The 22,608-nt window shown below is 42.9% G+C and overlaps 1 protein-coding gene across 1 annotated transcript in view; it reads right to left on the bottom strand.

Annotated features, from left to right (window-relative positions):
- Positions 1-19,080, bottom strand: part of PTPN9 (protein tyrosine phosphatase non-receptor type 9) — a 67,744-nt gene extending 48,664 nt beyond the window's left edge. Inside the window, exon 1 of the mRNA XM_036734753.1 lies at positions 18,925-19,080. Coding sequence (XP_036590648.1) covers positions 18,925-19,011 — 87 coding nt within the window. The 5' untranslated portion in view covers positions 19,012-19,080. The remainder of the gene's footprint in view (positions 1-18,924) is intronic.
- Positions 19,081-22,608: the final 3,528 nt, after the last annotated feature.

Raw genomic sequence — 22,608 nt, forward strand, 5'->3', positions numbered from 1 at the left:
AGCAGGCCAGGGAAACTTGGACCAACTCTCAGGCTTGGGGGGGGGGTCCCACTAATTTGGGTCTCCTGGACTTCCCAAAATAGAGGTGATGGGTTTTTCCATAGGGAACCCACTCTCCAGCTAATAAGATAATTTCACCTTCCAGCCTGTCAATCACCCAAGTTTTCATCTGCAATCAATTCCCACTCAACTCTTCTCTCTAAAATAGGCAGTGGTATAATTTCGCCTTGTTTTACCTCCATCAGACACTCTCGTCTATTGAACAACATAGACTTAAGTTCTGTCGTTCTAGGTCCCCATGTACATGTGCTTGCTTGCAAAATAAAACAACAAATATCCTTTTCTGCTATTAGTTTGGGAACAGATGAGCAGCTCCCTCCAGAAAAGAAACATTCTCCTCCTGATATCAGCTATTTCTCCCAGGAGCATGAACTAACTAGAGACCAATGGCACAGTATACAAGCTCAGGGAAAACTCAATATCCTAAAATTCACAATTTGCCAAAAAGGGAAGCGATCTGATGCATCACAGCTGAGATGATCAATGGCAGAAGTGCCAGGCGGCCCAGGCTGGCTCTGGATTTCCACAATCATACCCTTCCTCACGCATTTACTTTTTGTATGTCTGCCCATTTGTTTCTTAATTTTCAATTTTGCTGAGTTTCTTTCGCCTCTTTCCCCTTTGGTATAGATCAACCTGTTGATTTCTAAAGGCAGCAATGACTACAAATGCTAGGAAAGCGAACCTGAGCAAACAGAAGAAACAAGCCAACTGTAAAAAGCAGGGAGAGGAGGAGAGAGACTACACAAGTGTGAGAAAGGAGGAAAGTCAAGCTTACTTTCTCTTTTTCTCCCCCCAAATTTTTATATATTTTTTTCGATTACATGTAAAAAAATTTCTAACATTTATTTTAAAAAATTTTTGAGTTCCAAATATTTCTTTCAATCCTCCCTTCCTTCTCCCCTCATTGAGAAGGCAAACAATTTGATACAGATTATACACACGGGTAAAACATTTCTATAATCTCCATGTTGCAAAAGAAAAAGACAAACCAAGAGAAGTTTGTTTTTTTTTTTTAAAGTATGCTTTGATCTGCATTCAGACTCTATCCATTCTTCCTGAGGAATTGGATAGCACTTTTCATCATTGTAGGGCCTTCAGAATTGTCTTGGATCATTATATTGCTACGTCTTTTACAGTTGATCATCATGTTGCTGTCGCTGGGTACAATGTTCTCCTGGTTCTGCTCACTTCATTTTGTATAGGATCAAATAAGTCTTCCCAGGTTTTTCTGAAACCATTCTGCTGGTCATTTCTTATAGCACAATAGTATTCCATCATAATCATATACCACAACTTGCTTAGCCATTCCCCAAATGATGGACATCCCCACAATCTTCAATTCTTTGCCTCCACAAAAAGAGTTTCTATAAATATTTTTGGACACATAGGTCCTTTTCCTTTTTCTTTGATCTCTTTGGGATACAGACCTAGTAGAGGTACTGCTAGGTTTTATAGCCCTTGGGGGACAATTCCAAATTGTTCTCCAGAATGGTTGGATCAGTTCACAACTCCTCTAAGAGCCAAGCTTGCTTTCTTATAAGTGGTATGCATGCATGAGGAGACTACAGAAACATAGAGGAAGGGTTGGGAGGAGTAGTCATTGGATGAACCCTCCCTCTCCTCTAAAACAGGAGAAGGAGGGTGGAACACATGCAAGAACACAACAGTTTGGTGTAGAAATGTGTATGCCTAACTAAACATGGGGGTTATTGGGCTAAAAGGGATGGTAACATCAGGGAGAACTTCTGATCGTGAAGCGAGGAGAGAGAAGGGGGAGGGAGAAGGAAGAAGAAAACTACAATCTTAGAAAACAAGCTAAGCAAACTGTGGTGTATTAATGTGATAAACCCAATGAAAGAAACTATTTCAGGGGCTCCTGAGTGGTAGATGCAGAAGGAGGGCACAACCATGAGAGCAATTTATACAAGGGCAACACTATGAAGAAAAACAGTTTTGAAGGGCTTAAGAACTCTGATAAAAGCAGCAGCCAACTCTGTCCCTCCCTCTCTGAAGGACTTTGGTGAAAAATAACACCCACCTCCTAATAGACAAGGGATGGATGGAAGGTGCAAAAAGAAACACCCATTCTTTGATGTGGCCATTCTGTGACTGGTTTTGCTTTGACTACGCTCATCTGTTACATGGGTTTTTTTCTTTCTTTCTTGCAGTTATTGGGCAAGGGTAGAGGTTAGCAATAGCAATGCTCTCCCAACAGAGGACCATTTAAAAAATGCATAGAACTGTTCAGAAGAAAATGAGGACAAGTAGTAGTTTTGAAAGTAAAGTGTGGATCAGATTTCTTGCTTTCTGGGGATGGGGGAGAAAAGAAAGAAAAATCTGGAACTCAAAATCTTATAAAAAATTAATGTTGAAAACTATCTTTACATGTAATTGGAAAAAATACTATTTATAATAAAAATAAAGTATAGAATCTGTTATTTTTTTTAAAGTTTGAAATGGAGATTCACAGTTTCATATAGAATCTTTTTATATGCTGCTGTGTCTATGGGAATGCTTTCTTTTTTGGTGTTTAAGTTCAGAATAAAAAAAGAAAAAGATAAACTGGGAAGAGGTTTAATAAGATTTTTCATTTTGCTATATTAAGATGTGACATTTTTCTACTAGACCTTTGAACCACTATGGAAAAGATAAAAATAACCCTAGTTACTTTGCATTCATATTTTGTCATTTATTTTTAGTAAAAGTTTATCTTAAAAATTGTTTTTTTTTTTCAGTTCTGTGTGATTTTTTTATTTCAAAAATTTGCTGGGTTTGTACATGCTTCCATTATGCCTAGGAGCCAAGCTGCTTACAAACACACACACACACACACACACACACACACACACACACACACACACACAATGGAAGGAGGGAAAAGAAATGGGAAAAAATATTCAGTTATGCTCTGGAAATAATTTTCTCTCTGGCAATTTGCCATAGTTATTAGCAGCATAAATCCCTTTCAAAGCAACTAAAGAGATGTGTGAACAGTGCTTAACTCCTCCACTTACTTCCAACATATGGGATTTAATTAAATAGCTCTACCTCTTCAATTGCTCTTACCAAACCTTCAGTGAAAAGGGTTCAAGTCCACTACTGCTGACATCTATAAGCCAGTAGGGGAGAAATTATGGAAGAAAAACATTAATGTTCCCTTTTCAAAACTAGAAAGAGAGAAAAAGAAATATGTATGTTGTAGGCTGCAAGGCACCAAATACTACAGGGGCCCACAACACTCCCAAGTATGGCCAAAGCAACAGAGATGCTTCCCAAATGCAGTTCCTATCTGGTTTTAACATGTCAATGTGTAAATAAGAAAAGAAATACAGAAACATGTGGGGTTTTCTAAATCAATGTGTGACCTACAGGGATCCTTATATACCTGCTTCTTTTTGAGTTTTATATGAACGGTCTGATGGAGAAGACATGAGTTTGAATCCTGTCTTGGATACTTGATAGCTGTGTGATCTTGGGCAAGTCACTTAACTGCTCTATGCCAGTTTCCTCATCTGTAAAATGGGGATGAAAATAATAGCGCCTACCTCAGGGAGTTGTTGAATCAAATGAGTTACCATACTGAGTATACCTTGTACAGAATTCACTAAAAAAGATATACACGTGTTCTAAATTAAATATGAAATTTTTAGTTGTAGCTAAACTATGCATTTCTAGAAACTATTATTATAAGTACCATTTTCAGCTACTGTAGACTTTCTAAAAGCTTTTTTAAAAATAGAATACTGAGACTAAGCACGGACATTTTTATACTAAAAGGCTAATTTCTGGAAAATTTTGGCTAAATCTATCTGGTCAACTCAGAAACTCAGCCAGATTAGAAAAGTAATTATAAATCCTGACCCTTTCTGCCCCCTATACCACCAAAAAAAAAATCAGATTTACTTTTGGAATGGGGATAACTCAAAGAAATGTCAGAGAAAGATTTGCTATATTTTCCATATAACTACAATAATTCCACACTCAGATCTGAGTCACATAGAATAACCTTGGTTATCTAACTAACCAATAACTGTTAAATCTCAGTGATTGCTTGTTGTCTATATTCCTAGTTCATCTTCCACCATGGTCCACGCATCAACCATAACCAAACCCTCTAACTCCAAAATATAAATTTAGGAAGGCCGTGAATGATGCCCGATCTTGACTTCATCATCATAAATAAAAACAAGTATTACACAGTCCTATTGAGTTCATTTCACTTGGGTCCAGCTGATTCCTATCAAATTTCCTGTTAGGGATTGTCTCTGTTCATATGATTTATTTGTTTTATTTACTAAAACAAAAGACAAGCCAGTTTTACTTGACTTATATCAGAATTCTATTCTCTTTTACTTTCTGATTGTTTCAAACACAAAAACATAGAGGCAGTGAAAATATTTTGATTCTTCCTTGGTTTATTTTGGGGACCTCTGTAGCTGTGACAAACATCCACACACTATTTATTCAACTCAAATTTACATAGCCGAGTCGGCAAACATACCAGCTTTCTAATGACCCAGACATTCCCGACCTTTCTCCCTCTATATGTTAAATGTCTAGGTCAGCCCTTTTCTGGGCAATAAACCAACTGAAATTTGTTTTCCAAGTGATAATTAACATAATGCCCCATGTTAGCCTTAAAAATATGAGAAAGTACTACTAATAGCTGAAAACTCACCCAGCATAGATTGTTTATGAAACCAGAACTCCATAAATAATTGAAACTTCAGACCTGAAGCTCTTAAAAATCCCCATCAGGAACCTCCTGGCCAGATAACCACTAAGAAAAGGTTAAAGAATACCCTATAAACCAAACAGCAACAGTTTGGAAATGAAGGAATTTTCCATCTATTGTATTAAGCATTGGGAAAACATTAAAGATGAGGGGAAAAAAGCTAACCTCTAATAAGGGATTAAAATACCACTGAGAACCGGAAGAATTGGGAGCAAAAAGCAAAGGCTGCCCAAGTGGGCCAGCTCAGCAGAGTCCAAAAGCCTGCAGCACTAGAGAGGGACGAGACTTAATTGAGCTATTCAGTCGGGAAAGCTCCTCGGTGTTAATGACTTCCTACAGGAGGAAGTGAAGGACTGGGGTTTATCAGCACTCCACCAGCCATGTGGGACCGGCCCAGCCAGGGAAGAGCACGTCTGCGCAGCCTGACGTCACCCGTTCGTGAGTGACCACGGCTAACAAGGGGAAGATGAGAGCAGATACTGTTCTCTTCCTGGCAAAACTAGCAGACACTCCCTTCGCCCACAGCCAGTCCCGCACACCCCAAGTACAGCATTTCCATGATGGCTGCACGTGGAAGGAATGTCTTGCTCTTCAGGACCTCAAAGCACACTGAAGATACAAATGTTTCCCATTTCTACGCTTTTGTAACAGAAGCAATTTAGGAGGAAGTTTTCTGAACAATGTCCTACAAATTATACAATGTATTTTTAAATACTTAACAAAACAATAAAAAGCTCCTCCCTAACCCTTGGCCCTCCAGAATCTGTCTCTGTCTGTCTGTCTGTCCTGTCTGTCTCCTCTCTCTCTCTCTCTCTCAGATCAGAGACTTGCCTGTAGATTCCACAACTGGAAAGTATAAAAGGCAGCCTCAGGCTTTTGTCTGCTCCAGACCAAATGGATGAGCTTCTCTTTTCAGGAATACAGATCTTCTTATAAACCACACACACACACACACACACACACACACACACACCGGAATGGAAAGGACTGGATTTAACCATGCACATTCCTTGTTAACAAGTTCTTCAACTATTTAAAATCCACGCAAGCCCATTTGCAAACCCATGAAGAGTTAGAATCTTGGCTCCTTTAAAGCTTCAAAGTAAGACTTCTTCATTCATTGCGGTGCCCCCTTTTTCAGTTCCAGTTAAGCAGCACCAAGTGCTTCCCGGCAGGAGGAGACAATAAATTCTAGCAGCTCCTAGGCCCACCCTGGGGCAGCATAAGCATTCTTTAAACAGAGCTTTGTAACTAATACTGCAGAAATGGGAGCTTCCCAGGAGACTTGCCTTGTCAATACAAGGACATCTTCCTGTCAGAATCAGCACAGCCTGTATTGCATTCCACTCAATATTCCCTCGGACAATAGGCAATCTCTCTGGGGAATGCTGTTCACAGTGGACATCTTGAAAAATGTGCACTATCTCTTAAAGGCCAGATCTAATGGTCTTTTTACAATCTTCATCCTTCTTGACCTCTCTGTCTTAGACACTGGAGCTCCTTTTTCTCTGGATAGTCTTCTCTGGGTTTTTTGTGACACCACTTTCTGCCTCCTTTGCTGGCTCAGCATCTGTACCACACTGTAACTGGATATACACATGGCTCTGTCCTGGGCCCTCTTCTCTTCCTACGGCTTTCTCTCTTTGTAGCCCCATCAGCTCTCAAGGTTTTAATCAACATCACTGTGTAAATGACTCACAAATCCAGCCCTAGTCTCTCCTTTGACTTTAGATCTTGCATTCCCAACTAACCACCTATTGAACATTTTAAATTAGATGTCCTGGAGACATTTCAAATTCAACATGTACAAAAGAGACCTCATGACATCCAAATTTTCCTACTTTCTTTATTATAAGCATGAGTTCTCTCTCTCTCTCTCTCCCTCCCTCTCCCCCCTACTCTCTCTCAGGTAGAGATAGTGACTGAAGGCACCACCATTCTTCCAGTTTCTTCAGTTGATGTCCTGGGCATTTTCCTTGACCCCTCCCTCTGCCTCACCCAATCAGTGTTAATCTTGCCTTTTCTACCTTCTCAATATCTCTCACTTCTGAACCCTTCTCTCCACTCACACACCCACCATAGTTCAGGCCCTCCTTACCTCTTACCTACATTATTGCATCAGCCTCCCAACTGATCTCCTTGTTTCAGGTCTCTCTCTACTCCAGTGTGTCCTTACCAGAGCTGCCAAAACAATTTTCCTTAATAGCAGATCTATCCTTGTCACTACCAAACTCAATAATTAATTCTTATGGTTCCCACTTGACTCTGGGATGCAACATAAACTCCTCCACTTTGTTTTTAAAGCCCTTTGAAATCAAGCCCTAACCTATCTTTCCAGCCTCAATGTATATGACTTCCCCTTCCCACTCAGCAATCCAGCCAAAATGGCCTTCTCTGACACTCTTTCTCCACCCCAGCCCTCCTTGGCCTTCATCCCAGCTGTTTACTCCTCATGCCTGGAAATTACTTCCTTCTCACCTGTACTTCACAGAGTCCCTCTCTTCCTTCCAGGGCAGCCCAAGTAGCACCTTCTACATGAAGTCTTCCCTGATGACTTCCCCACCCCCAACTACCCTACTTCCCTTCCCATCTTTATATTTGATTTGTATGTACTTTTATATGTAACTTGTGGGCTTCTCCATTAAAATATAAGTTCCTCAAGAGCAGAGATTGCTTAATTATTTGAATCCCCAGCTCTAAGCACAGTAGCCACTTTAAAACGCTTGTTAGTTGACTGAAGGCCAAAGACAGCAGCCCAGCTAAGGGAAGACCTGATATTTTGGAAAAACTAAAGAAAATATGATGACCTTTTAAAAGTTTTTCTATGTGTTTATGGAATACACACAACCCTACAGAAATGTTGTCCTTTGCTACCTAGATAGACATGAATGACAAGAAAAAACGGCTCCTTGAAAACGTTCAGACTTGGAATCCAGCCAGAAGACATTGGCTTTAGAAACAGAGCGAAAGCTGTTGGGAATTTCCATGTATTTCAATAATGTAGATTAATTTCTATGACCGCCTGAGCAAACTGAGCACAAGATCACGTGGGTTCGGTTTGTTGTAGACTGGAGACTACTGGGGAAGGTGAATGGAAGTCACCAGAGACATTTCTGAAAGATCGTAGAACATTTACAAGACCTCAGGCCTTACTCTGAGTGAAGTCTATTCAACACCATTTTCCTTAAACAATTTCCCCTCTGACTCAAGTTTCAAGGCTTGGCAGAGGTTAGAAAGGGCTTCCAAGCTCAGACAAAAACGTGCTTGAAGTGAAGTGGGTCCTGGAGAGACTGAACTGTAAGAAAATGGTGATCTCACCACAGTCACCGGGAGACAGGCTCGTCATCTAACCAGTCCCCACTCTTTGTCAGGAATCTGCAATATTAAGATTAAAGAGTGACTGCTGGGAAGGGGTTGGACTAAAGGATTACTGAATTTCCTTTTAGCTCTGGGATTCTCCTAAGGTAGAGAAAACTTTATTATAAGTGTGAATCGCTTTTTCTTTCTCTCTCTCTCTCTTTTACTTTTCCAGGCAGAGACAGTGACTGAATTTCAGGCTAGAAAAGAATGCTTTGAGGTAACATCTTTTGCCTGCATGGCTTTTGAATTTTAAAGAGTCTGCAAATAAATTGCATTTTTCAGTTCTGTATGGAAACCCAAGCAAAAACTTTGAAAAAGGCCTTCTTTCCTCTTCGGTCACTACAGAATAAACATCTCTCCAGGAAAGAATGGGCCCTCTCCTTTGCTGGGTAGCCCTGAAGCTGAGGAGTTACTTGGAGGTGGCACTTACACGCCTGGAGAACTTTCTATCAGATGATTTTCTAAGGAGCTAAGCAAGGGGGATGCGACTGTCACCTTACAACTAGGTGGCACGGTGGATAGAGTGTTGGGCTTGGAGTCAGGAAGACAAGAATGTGACCCTGGGCATGTCACTTAACTTCTGCTTGCCTCAGTTTCCTTATCTGTAAAATGAGGATAATAATAGTACCTCCATCAAAAGGTATTTGTGAGGATTAATGAGAGATTTGTAAAGCCCACTGGGCATATAAATGCTAGCTATTATTATCATGCCGTACCTCAACTACAGGTGATTATGAGCATGCTTAATTTCATATATTAACCAGTTGGAATGAGAAAGCAAAGATAATAAAAATTATAATTCATGCTATTGCTACCACATAGAATGTAGAAGAGGGTCTGAGATTGAAACTTCTAGACAAAGCAAGATTTTAAACCATGATAGGCACACAGTGAAATCCTTGCTTTTTTTTTCTTTTCTGAAATATATTTCTTTTGGCAGCACAGAATTCTATGTCATGATTCTCATTATTTACTGTAGTAAAAAGAAACAGAGGAAGGCCTCCAAAGTATCGGATGTCTGGTTTGGGTTGGTTTTTTTTTTTCAGGGATAATTTATAGCAAGACAGGGACCAGACTCACACTGGATGGAAAGGCATTACAATGGACACTGGCAAAAATCTCCAACTGGTGAAATCACTGATCCATGAGAAGTCCTGAATTAAGTATTGTAATTACAAGGGGTTTTAGTGATTTGGCTTAAATTATTCCTTCTAACAGCCTATTAGGAAACAAATGAGCCCAGAGGCTTAGAGAAGTCGAGACAGAAATGCCCACAGCCCTAGGGGAAGTCAGCAATTCCTATGTTGTACCCACTGACTCATCACTACCATTTCCCACAAGACCCTTCGCTTCCGTTGGAAATGGTCCTTTTAAGAGTAAACACACAGGATTTCCACTGGCTTGGTGCCTCAACAGAGATCTTGGCACAAGGTGATCTATTTCTATTTAACATTATAATATGTAGTCTGAAGCTCTCTTTTCAATCTACCTCATCATAATAGCTTACACTTTTATAGTACCTTCCTCACAACCCCGTAAAGTCAGTAGTATAAGAACTGTCATCTTCAACTGCTTACTCTAAATCAAGGGTTCATAACCTGGGGTCCACAAACTTGTGTTGTTTTTTTATTTTAACATTTTGATAACTATATCTCAATACAATTATCCTCTGTAACCATATGTACTTTATGCATCTAAAAACATTATTTTGAGAAAGCGTCCATCATTATCATTAATAAGGGTCCATCTATCATTAATCAAAAATTATTTGGAGAAAGGCTTTATCAAACTGCCAAAGAGGTCTATAACACTAAAAAAAAAGTTAAGACCTGCTAAGACCTGTATTAGCTTAATAGTTCAAGAAACAAACTATATTCTCAGCTAAATGCAAACAAGGGTGACTTCACAGTGCTACTATTAGATAGGTTTGATCTAGAACAATTTCACTGGAGAAAAAGTTAAAAAAAAAAAGGGAGTGTCTTTCTGTGAGTTTAATAAGAGAGAAGGGCCTGATGTATATCATCAGTACTGACAACAAGGACTTTCCTAGACAGGAGCTAAAGGAGTCATTTTAAGAACTCACCTGAGTGTAAGTCATTCATTCAGGCCCACTTATCTTGAGCCTTGGACCTAATAAATCTCCAAACCCTAATGAATAAAGAATCCTTCCCATGAACAATGCTTCCCTAATCCCCAGGACTCCTGGATATCTCCCAAGATCTACTGGGAGTCCTTTTCTTAATGAAATGTGAAAGTGCTGCCAGCTCAAGCCCATTCCAATTTAAGATGATGAGTATGGGCCTTGGAAGCTAGGTTAAATAGCACAGAGCTTACACACCATACTAACCTCTGAATGAACAGCTCAGCTTATCCCTGATTACTTCCTGATTAGGAAGGACTGAAAGCTGGTGGATTCTCCACTGAACAGGATAGCAATAGAGGGAATTTTCAATATAAATGCAGAAGAGCATGGGAGAGAGGTGGTGCCACTCACTTATAAAGTGCCTACTAAACCCAAGGCACTGTGTTAGGCACTGAAGATCAATGTGAAAAAATGATACAGTCCACCCTACCACAAAGTAGTTTAAAATTAAAATCCTGGAGGGAGAGAGAAGGGTAAACCAGTTACACAAATAATGAATAACACTTTAAAATATGGCTAAGGCAGAGAAGAGCAGGCACAGGAGAGGAATGAGAGATTTAGGGCAGCCTCCCTTCTAGCTAGGAGAACCAAGGAAGGTGTCCAGAACAGGAAGGGCACACTGCAGGAATCCACAGCCAAAATCCAGGTCTCTGAGTTCAAATTTTGACAGCAGACTGACTTCCATTTCCTCTGTAAAAAGAGGTCTATTACAAGGTTCCAAGTGCTTTAAAAATCTGAAGGGTCCAATATTACTGTGCCCATTCCAAAACAATATAGCCTTATTTACCATTTTCTTTTTAGAAAGAAGAATTCAACTTTATGGGCTAGGTGGCACAGTGGATGGAGTGCCAGGCCTGGAGCCAGGAAGATTCATCTTCTTGAGTTCAAATCTGGTCTCAGACGTTGACAAGCTATGTGACCCTGCATAAGTCACTTAGCCCTGTTTGCCTCAGCTTCCTCATCTGTAAAATGAACTGTAGAAGGAAATGGCAAACCACTCCAGTATCTTTGCCAAGAAAACCGCACATGGAGTGACATTGAGTAACAAAGAGTCAGACACAACTGAACAACAACAAATGCAATCTTTACCTTCCCCACTTTCAAAGTGATCGGTGCCTTTCTAAGATTCAGTCTCATATATCAATGTTGCTATATCGATTATACATACCAGTGTCTCGGTGTGTACAATATTTGCAAACATTTGTAAACAACCGAATTCTAGCTTCCAAAAGGGATTTTTTTCTGCAGTTCTAACAAGTAACAGTAACGTTAATGAGAATTCTTAACATTTCTTCCTCTTCCCTCTCTGGATTATCCCAGCACAGATTGTTTTGTGCCTGCAATATAGCCACTTGTGGAGGGACGGGGTGACAGTCAGCACAAGACATGTGAGGCTGTGGGAAAGGGGATGTTTTTGGCTAAAAGAGCCAGAACAAAACCCCTGCCCTTGGGAAAAGTGCCAAAGAGTTCATGTCCACACAGGACAACTTAAGCCTTTAGAAATTTCAACTGGAAGGACATAAACCACAATATGGAATTATAATAGCATCCTGGAAGCAAACCCTATAAAGTTTCAAGACAAACTTCATCATAACTCCATTTTCACTTAGTCATAACATTTCACACTGAGCATCTATCCAAAGGTAATTTTTTAAGGGGAGTTGAGGGAGATTTGAGCTAACTTGGCTCGGGAATTTTACACTATACAAGAAAAGAAATCTGAGCTTTCAAGTAAAGATTTTCTTTGGAACCTTTAAACATAAATTAAAATTGATTTTGTCAGAGACAACTTGAAAATTAAAAACAATTAAAACATTAATTTTTTTACAGATTTTTTTATCTAATGCATAAAATATGTGTTATTTGTAAAAAGTAGCAGAAATCTTTGGTTTCAAATATTAGTTTTGCATATGAATAGTAATGAGAATGCAATTATGTACTGGTATTCTACTAATCATAGTAGGATCTTGGCATATTTACAAGGTTGGAGGCAGCTATAATTATCAGAGCTCCCTAGAGATTCAAATCTCTTCAGAATACTAGTTAAACTTTGCTGATTTAATGGTTTATTTTTCACTAAGGTAATTCTCTTGAAGTGAAAAGAGGGTGATATTTTGGAATAAAAGGATCTCAGTTCAAATCCAGGCTCTGCTATTTATGACCTTGGGCAATTTGATTAATGTCTCCTAGTCCCATTTTCCTCATCCTACAAGACCCCTCTAAGACACCTTCCAACTCTAACAATTCTTGGGTTCTAAGGTTTGTCACAGCCAATGGAAGAACCTAGGGAAGGAGGCCCACATAGCACTAATTTGTGTTCCTTGCACATTAAACAGAGAAAAGAAGCCTAAACTTGGGTGGTCATTTAATCCTTGTCATTTTAATAGTTCTAAATTTTGAGTAAATATCCCATATAGATTTTAGTTCACTCTGCAGAAGAGTAAAATTTAAGACTTAAATGTTCTCATGAGAATGTAGGTTAGTGTTGGTATGCAAACTTCCAGATTTGCCTGTGTTGTTTAAACTTGAAACTCTGTTCTTCAGTTACAGGCTTCTGTATTTAAATATAAATTCAACAGGGTCCGTTAGGTGGCACAGTGGATAGAGCACCAGCCTTAGAGTCAGGAGGACCTGACTTCAAATCAAGCCTCAGACACTTAGCTGTGTGACCCTCAGCAAGTCACTTCACCCCAATTGCCTCCAAAAAAAATACACACACACACACACACACACACACACACACACACACACGCATTCATCCAACAGAATGGGGCTATATTGGATCTAGCTACCTTGGTCTTTTTTTTCACTCACTGTATTTTTCATATTTGGTTTCAGATCAGTCATTTCTTTAATATTTATTGATCTTCACGGTGTCTCTTCATTCCTTAGTGATTAGACCGAGTGCCACTTTTTTTCATTCATTGTTTTTTCATATTTGGTTTCAGATCAATCATTTCTTTTAATATTTGTTCATCTCCATGGTACCTCTTCATTCCTTAGTGATTAGACCGAGTGCCACTTTTTTTCATTCATTGTTTTTTCATATTTGGTTTCAGATCAATCATTTCTTTTAATATTTGTTCATCTCCATGGTACCTCTTCATTCCTTAGTGATTAGACTGAGTGCCACTTTTTTTTTCATCTGTTTTATCCCAGTGTCCAACAGCACCTTTGGCTCATTAAACGTTTGTCAAATTGAACTGACTTGAACTGACATTTAAAAAAAAACAAAAACAAAGCAAGCTAATATAGATAGGATCTTGAAGAAAACCTCTTTCCAAGAACAATTTCACTGTTATTTCTTGTACAGACTACACATAGCATTTCTTCTAAGATTTCTAAAAGTTTCACCAGTTCTCCCAGGCCTGCAATGCACTCCCTTTCTACCTTTGCCTCTCAGACTCCCTAGTTTCCTTCCAAGCTCCATCCAACAGCCACCAAGATAAGGCATTTTCTGATCTCCCCCAGCTGCTGGTGTCTCCTCCTCACATCAGCTTGTATTTATTTTGTAAACCAATATGTGTAAACTCCTGGAGGCCAAGGGCTAGTTCATTTTTGGTTTTGTATCTCTCATGCCTGGTATATACACAATAGGTGCTTAATAAATGCTTGTTAATTGAGCAATTACTATGGATTTTTTCAAATTCTTCTTTCAGTATTAAAAAAATTAGAACTACCCCCAAACAACAAACACACTCTTGATAATTCCATACCAAAGCTGCAAAGTTACGTACCCTATCCCTATTTGGCAATGTGATTATAGGTTGTCTTACATTGTTTACTATTTTGCAAATATTTTTTATTTTTGTCCATCCGCTGGGAAATGGCTGAATGAGTGAAGGTATATCAGTATAATGAAACATTATTCTACCACTAAGAAATGACGAAAGAGAAAGATTCATAGAAACTTGGGAAGACTTGCGGACTGATGCTGAGGGAAGTGAACAGAGCCAGGGAAACAGAAACCTAAAGGAAGGCAATTTGAAAGACTTGAGAACTCTGATCCATTCGACGACCAATTACTACCCTGGAAAACCAATGCGGCATACTTTCCACCTTTGGCAGAAGCTTTAGGTGCACAATGAGACAAACATTTTCAGAGGCAACCAATGTGTTTAATGCATTTTGCTTGATTACTCTTATTTATTGGGGGGTAGGGGTGGGTGCAGACTTTTACTTTTATGGCTTGTTCCAGCTTTAATAGCTTAAGACTGCACTAAGATTTCTGGAACAAACTATATTTTGGGGACAGTTGGAGATGTTGAGGGATAGTATTCATGACACAAAAGAGGAGAAAAGAAAGAAAAGATCTTCAATTAAACATTTAAAAACACAGAGGAGAACAGAAGGAAGTTCAGCAGATATTAGATAAGCTGGGTAAGGTTGATACTATTCTGCTAAATGTACTACATGGTGGGGGCTTTTAAAAGCTGTAAATAATAGAAATTCACTATTTCATACACGAGTCTCTTTTTCTGTTATGTGTCTGTGGAAATGTTCACATTTGGAGTTATTTCTCAAGTTTGTCATTTAAAAAGGAAAAAAATTGAAGAAGCTGATTTGCTGTTTCTATAGATTATCAGTTCCTAACACATACTTTTGTATTCACCATTATAAATCCTCAAAACTTTGTTAAATTGAACTGAAAAAGGCCCCAAAACATTAACATTATACATGAGATTGGTTCCTATAACTTACAATGTGCTCAATACCAAAATGTAAAGCCTGTTACAACTTGAGACTATGTTGCATTCTTTTTCTTAAGTGTTTAAAATAACCATATGAGAACAGATACATATAAATGATTGAAGCTGCCAGTGCTAAAAATCCATTTTCTTCTTTTGGAATTTTGCCTTTAGGTGTCAGCTAACAAACTCCAAGATTTAGTCTTATGCTTGGGCTCCCTGGTCTGGGATGCCATCAGATGAGTGGTTGTGGTTGCTGGGAAAACTCAAACGCACCTACTAAGTCTGATGGTTTACACTGCCCTTGTTGAGGATGCTGAAGAAAACAAATAAACAACTGTACCATCAATTTTAAAGGCAATTCCAAATATGATTTGAGCACCTTAACAGCTCCTGGTATTAAGTTCCTCCCAAGGTTGAAAGGGAGAGCACCTAGATGGTAGGTAAGGGCTGGCTCATATGGCTGGTTGCTAAGAAACCAGGCATCTTGCTTTATAGTAACACCTTTTAGATAAGCAGGCATGGCAAACCAAGGCTATATGCTGATACTACTTCACAAGAATGTTTCTATTCCCTAGCTTTTAAGTCTTAGAGTAAACACACACTTCAAACTCAGGAAAGATAAGGAAAAAAAACAACAGCTATCTGTTCTCTTTAAAATAAAACTAACAACTACAAACTACAGGAGACTCCCTCTGATGATGCTGGCATCCCTGGAGGCCTGGCCTGTACTAGGCCCTGTCTATCATCATGCTGAAACAGAACAGTACTGGAGAGGATGCTACCACAGATTTTGCAGGGTAGAGTTCTCTTTTTCAAGGTATTAAAGAAATGGCCACATTGTAAAGGCCAGATATGAAACCAGTCATCTCAATAAATGGGAGGAAATTGAGATGCTTGTTTATCACAACACAAACAAGGCTATACACCAATGATTAGTTTGTGAGACTTTCTCCAAGTCTGTTACCTACCCTGAAGGGCCTAAAGTATTGAAATGAGTTTCAGTCGTGGTTCATCTCTTTTTATTTGGATTTTTAACATGCAATCAGATTTGGACTACATCTGAACAGGGCTGTGACTAGAAATTCTTGGGGCTTAGGGCCAAATGTTCTCTAAGCTTTCAGGAGGTAGCAAGTCAACAAGCATTTATCAAACTCCTACTATGTGCCAGGCACAAAGCTGAGCACTGGTTTCATATCCTCCTCAGAGGCAGTGGAAAGAAGCAAAAAGTTCCCCAAAATGGGAACAAGGGGTAGGGAGGTCTCTAAAGGCAGGCAGAGTTCACAGCATTTTGATGCCCCCAAAATGGTACAGCAAATCACTTCCTTCTCTGGATTGAAGGTCACAAGCTTTTAAGGGACAATGGAGTTCAGTGTGGGCAGAAAGATGAGGACAGTCAGATGAGAATGGGAGGGGCAGTAAGAGAGGGAGAGCCTGGTGGGGGGTTGGGAAGAAACATCAGTGGGGTAGATGAATAGAGCACAGGGAGGGCATGTCCTAGGATGGGATGATGGGAGGGCCTAGCTTTGAGAACACAAACCTAATCCCTCCACCTAAAGTCATTAACTAGTTAGTGAAATCATGATGTCCAGTGAAGGACACAATATTATGGACTTTCCTTAAAGGGTATGAGTTTGCCTGCTTGTGGTGAGATTTGGCTGTAATGCACCATTCCTGATGCTATCCAAACCAAATTGGTCAGGGTAACCTTAGCAGGGCAGCCCTGTCCCTGGCTCTTTTTAGGTTCTCCTTCAGGTCAGGGCTGCTAATAGCTTCAATGGCTAGCCTTAAACAGAGAGAGAACCGAGGGCTAGAGATGGAGGTACAAGGAAGAGGTTAATATCCCGGCCTATGGTACTCTCACCAAGAGCGATAAGCCAGGTGCCCCTGAATGGAGGTCTTAGGGAGGGAGATCCATTTATTGGTCCTACTTTTAAAAAACAAAAATGTTCAGTAAAAGAATAAAAGGACATACAAGAGGACTTTTTAGTAGAGGCAGGGAAGATCCTGGAGGATGTGAAATGAGATGGCAGAGATATTGAGGGACCAGGTCTTTTCTCCCCAGAGCAAGAAAAGAAACCCTCTCCTGGGGTGAGGGACTTAGGGTGGTGATGGTACCTTTAGGAGGAAAAAGGGAGCTGAGCCAATGGCAGGTGAGTTAGGGGAGCTGAAATGGAGGTGGGTGATTCTGTGCTGTGAGGAAAAGAGGGTATATGATAGGAAAAAGGGGGCAAGCACTGTGAGAGGAGTGAAAGGAGAGCAGAGACCAATCCATTTCTCTGGGAGAGGAATTAAGAGAAGCTGGTGTCTGTAAAGTTAGGGAAAGAGTGTGGGGCCCAGGCCCTTCAGTGTAGGGAAAGGGACCTAGAAGGAGGAAGGCTGTCAGTTGGGTGGACTGGAGCAACAAGGGAAGCATGAATGGGCTGGGGTCTAAGGTATGTGAGGGGCTGGAGCATTATAATGAGGGGAGGAAAGGACCAGGTGTGATAAAAGGGGTGTGTGTGTGCGTGTGTGAAGGGGGAATGAGGGGCCAGGGTCACTGTAAATAGGACAGCTCTGGAAGCAGCAGGTGTGAGTCGGCAGGGTTTTGCTGAGACAGAGACGCTGTGGGCAACAGGTAGGGAATGAAAACCCTAGTTGTAGTAACTGGAAGTGGGTCAGAGGTGGGGGATGGCAATAAGAGCCGTAAAGAGACTGAGGGGCAGGCGTATGGGGGGTAGGGCGTGGAGCTTTGAGGAGAGAAAGGGAAGAAGTTGAGAGACGTGGGGGCTGTGAATGGGGGAAGAGGGAGGGAAGGGCAGGTGTCACTGGAATGGGGAAGCAGGGACGATTTGATACAAGAGTCCAGGAGCAGGGGAGTTGTGATGGGGGAGGGCTCCAGGGGCAGGGGAGCACTGATAGAGGTCAAAGAGCAGAGGCGCTGGAAGGGAAGGGTTTTTTGTTTTTTTTTAATGGGGATGGGTCCTGGGGCAGGGACGATGTAATGGGAGAGGGGGTAAGGCGAAAAGGCACTGCGATAAAGGGCGGGGTCACTGTGACAGCAGAGGGTTCCAGATACAGAGGCTGTTGTGATGAGGGAGGGGTCCAGGGTCATAGGCAGAGGGGGTGGGTCCAGGGACTAGGGCTCCATGATTGGGGGCGGGAGGGGGGGAGGACTACGGCGTAGGGTCCTTTGTGATGAGGAAAGGGGCCAGGGATGTGGTGTTGGTCCAGGGGTAGGGTCTCTGTGTGTGGGGGAAGGAGGGGTTTAAGGGCAGGGGCTCTGTAATGGGTGGGTGCGGGCGGTGGCTCCGTGGGCGGTTGAGCGGAGAGCAGGAGCTGCTATGAGGAGGGAAGGGTCCAGGGCGCTGTGATAGTCCAAGGGCAGGGACTCCGTGATCGAGGATTGGCGGGGAGAGGCGAGGGGGGGAACAGGGGCTGCTGTGGGAAGGGAGCGGTCCAGAAGTAGGGGCTGCTGAAGTGGGGGCGCGCAAGGACGCTGTGACGGTTTAGGGGCAGAAACTCCAGATGGATAGGGGGTGCGCAGAGGCGCTGTGACGGTCCAAGGAAAGGGGTTCCAGATGGGGGGGGGGCCCTCGGACACCATGACGTCCAGGAGCAGGGGTTCGAGATTGGGGGGCGTGCAGGGGCACTGTGATGAGCGGGCCACAGGGCCGCTGTGACGGTCCAAGGGCAGGGCTTCCAGATGGGGGGGGCGCGCAAGAGCACCGTGACAATCTAGGGGCAGGGGTTCCAGGTGGGGGGGCGCAGGGCCGGCCCGGGCTGGGCGCGGTCCCCGCTCTCGCGCCGCTGGGTGCCGCGGGCCTAGGCCTCGGACCGGCTGATGGGCCGGCGGGCGGACAGGAGGCTGGCCCCGCTTCCCCCCACCCCATCCCCCCCTCCCCCGCGCCCGTCGGGGCAGACACACCCACCTCCCCGCAGGCCCTGCCTCTTACCAGCTCTTCGTCGTGGGTCAGCTCCGGCGCCATGTCGAGCCAGGGCCCCGGCCCCGGCTCCAGCCCCGCCTCGGGCCCCGGCTCCATCGCGGAGAGCGGCGGCGGCGGCGGCGGCTAGGGCCGCCAGCCCAACCCCCGCCCGGCCTGGCCTGGCCTGGCCCGGCCCGGCGCTGCCCGGCCCTGGTCGTCCTCCGCCTCCTGCGCCCTCCCCGCCCCCGCCCCCCGCCGCGGCCAGATGTGGCTGTGCGCCCCCGGCCCCAGGTATGCCCGAGCCGGGCCCCCCAAGGGCACCGCCGGCTGGGCAATTAAAAACGAAACAAAACAAAACAAAATCAGAGCCAAAGGGAAAAACAATCGGATTTGAAAAGGTAAAGGGGGGCGGGGAAGATATCCCTCTTTCTCCCCCCTTTTCCTAAACCTCGAACCCCCCTCGCCCTTCTTCCCCTTCCTCGCTATTTACTACTGCTGCTGGGCCCCTCGACTCCCCCCACGCCCCCAGCCTGAGGTGGGCAGCCACGCATGGTCCTGCCTTTCTCCCGGGCTCTCTAGAGGGGGTGATGAGGAATCCTCTAACTCTCCTCTTGCCTCATCCCTCTACACCCCCTCCCAAAAAAACACACAGAGAGGAAGCAACTATTCTATGAGAAAAAAAGAAAACGTTCAATTAAAAAAAAAAAACTTTTTCGAGCCGTGACCTAGAGGTTAGAGCTTGAAACCCCCCCGAAACAGACTAAAATACCCTTTGCTTGCTACCTCCCCCCCCAACCCCACCGCTCTTCTAGTCCTGACCTTCCAGAATACTCCTACTCTGAGCCCATAAATCCCCTCCGTGTCTGAACTGCCCTGAGAGAATCCAAACCCTACCCTGCGACCTCCGTCTCTGCCTCCCCAAGTCCTTATTCCTCAAAAGCAGCCACGGAGAAAGAGAGAAAAGAGGAAGGAAGGATAAGACATCCCCCTCCCCTTCTCACGGCCAATGCTGCTGCCCCTGATCATCAGCCTGAACCCCCAGCAGCTCCATTCAGAAACTGCCTCATTCACAAACAGCGGGAGAGGAGGAAGCAGGCAGAGAAGAGGGTCTCTCCAAGAGAGGGAGACAGAGAGGAATCCGGGAAGGGAGGGAGAGAGGAAGAGAGGAACTGGGTGGGGGAGGGTGATGGCAGAAAAGGGCTTTGGGGGAGGGAGAAATCTCCCTGGGGGTTGAAGGAGCAAAGCGGAAAAAGAGACTGTCTGTGGGAGGAAGATAAAGGGAGAAAGGAGTATGTGTGTTCAAAAGAGACTTGATGCTCCATAGTGGAGGAAGAGAATTTATTACAAGTCTGAGAAGTCTCCACAGAGATGAATTTTAACTTGGATTAACTTTCAGCTACCACCCAAATGTTTGAAACCCACAAGCCTCTTTCACTGCCGATGCCAATTCCAGGCTGAATGAGACCCTTAAAAAGGTTGCCAAACAAGGCGAGCACACTTGGGTCCAAGCAACCAGCCTGTTTGATCACTGTACCACCTCTCTATTTTGTTGCTGGCTGTATCCTGTAATCCATCATCGACTTGACTATTTTTAGTTCTCCCAAAAGAAAACATCCTCCTCCAAACCTTTGCCTCATTCAGGAATCTCTTTGCTTTCAAAAGCCTTTTAGTGTCATTCAGATTCACATAGCCAAAAGAGCTATGTTACTGAGTTGCCAGTTTAGGGTAACAGAGGAGGTTAATGCTATTCTCCCACCCCTATGGTTGTGGATCATGTGACAATTAAGGACTAGAGGATTGTCACCTCAAGCATTTAAAAAATACCTAGTGTGTGCTGGGCGTACAAAGACATAAGTGAAAAGTCCCAGCCCTTTAAGTAGGAAGTTGGGAAGGGGGAGAACAACACTCCCATATAAGTATGTACGAAATAAATACAAGATCATTTTTTTCAACCAAAAGCACTGGCATTTGGAGGGCTTCAAGAGGAAGGTGGTGCTTGAAGGATCTAGAGGATGCTGAGAGATGGAAGTAAGGAGGGGAATCCATCCCAGGCAAAGGGGACAGTTAACAAAGGCACCCAGGAGGGACATGGAGTGTCATGTCTGAGGAAGAACAGTAAGAAAGCCAGTATGCCTGGCCTCTAGAATTCAGGGAAGGGACTAGAGCTAGCTAGGACTTTGATTGCCTTTTTTTTTTCATCAGATTTTAGAGAGCTTCTGAGAAGGTTCCATGATTAAGGCAATGCTTAAGCAGCTAAGCCAGTCACCCAGACCACTGGCAGCTCAGGCCTGGATCTAGTCACCCTGTAGTTTCAGATTCTAGAAACCTTCTGGGTCACAGAGCAGTAAGACTCTTGACTGAGAGACAAAGACATAATTACCAATTGTGGAAAAACTCAGTCCTCATTCTATTTAGATGATTATTTTGAGAAAATTCCTGGCCTTGCCTCAGTTTCCTCATCTGGATTTTGGGTATACTGTCTAACCTTCATGCTGGCAACTTCAATATTTTATTTGACTCTATCCTTCTTCCCCCGTCTTGAATTTCCATCTAATCAATTACCAAGTTCTGGCAATTCTCCCCCTCCAATATCTTCCTGAATTGATCACCACTTTTCTACCGCCACTGCTATATTATGCTCTCAGACCAGCAGCCTGCCCTACTGCCACACTTTCTAATTTATTTGTCTTCCTACCTCCATTCTCTTCCTAGTCAAATTCATTCCGCTGATGACAATTATGCTTATACAGATCTGACAAATGTTACTCCTCTGTTCAGCACCCTCTCAGAGCTCCCTATGGCCTATTAAGTAATCTGGGTTTCAAGGCACTTTACAATCATACTGTTCCTGCTTCTTCACTGAGGCAGCCAAACTGGACCACATTTGCTGTGGTCAAGCATTTTCCCTTTTGCACCTTTGCTGATGCTCCCTGTGGTTCTCCAGCTGTCTGACTTTTTTCATCTCCACCCAGACTTCAAGACTCAGCTCAAATGTCTCCTCTTCCAGGATTACATTTGGCTCCTCAGAGTTGTGCAGACTTATACGTGTTTCCTAGTGCCTAGGACAGTGCTTTGCACATCATTAAGCATTTAATAAGTGGTTGCTGAATAAATGAATGGATGAATGAATGAAGCAGTTTGGGGACATCTGGTGCTTGGTAATGAAAGGTTAGAGCCATTGCTGTTTTGTGGGATGTATTTTATTCTCTATAGCATTACAAAACTAATACAGTTACAAGATCAGTATGAGATTGACTCTTCCTGAGGGCAGTCTCTGTTATTTGTTTGTGGGTTCTTGGAACAATCAGACATGGTCCATGGCCTTGAGGCTCACAAATCCAAAAAACACAATTCACACCAAGCCTGAAGTAGGGTAGGTGGTTAAATCTCTTTTGGTAGAACTTTCTTTTCTGAAGCACTGGGAACTCGGAATTCACAGAAGCAGCCAATGTTCTAGAGGGATTTGGAGGAGGCTGGGGACACACTGGAAGCTGGCTAGGGAGACAAGAGGGAGGCTGTTTGGGGGATGGGGGCAGGGTGAGCCGCAGGCATGGAGCCAAAAGGGCATAGCAAGTCTCAGGCAGAACACAGTAATAATTAATAATAACTTGGATACTCTTTCTTTCAAAGAGCTCAGAGGATCAGATGGGACCCAGAGAGGTAGAATGACAAAGCACTGAATGTGATGATAAGCTGGAGTGGTTATGAAGAATG

The sequence above is a fragment of the Trichosurus vulpecula genome, chromosome 8 (assembly GCF_011100635.1).
Source record: "Trichosurus vulpecula isolate mTriVul1 chromosome 8, mTriVul1.pri, whole genome shotgun sequence".
NCBI lineage: Eukaryota > Metazoa > Chordata > Mammalia > Diprotodontia > Phalangeridae > Trichosurus > Trichosurus vulpecula.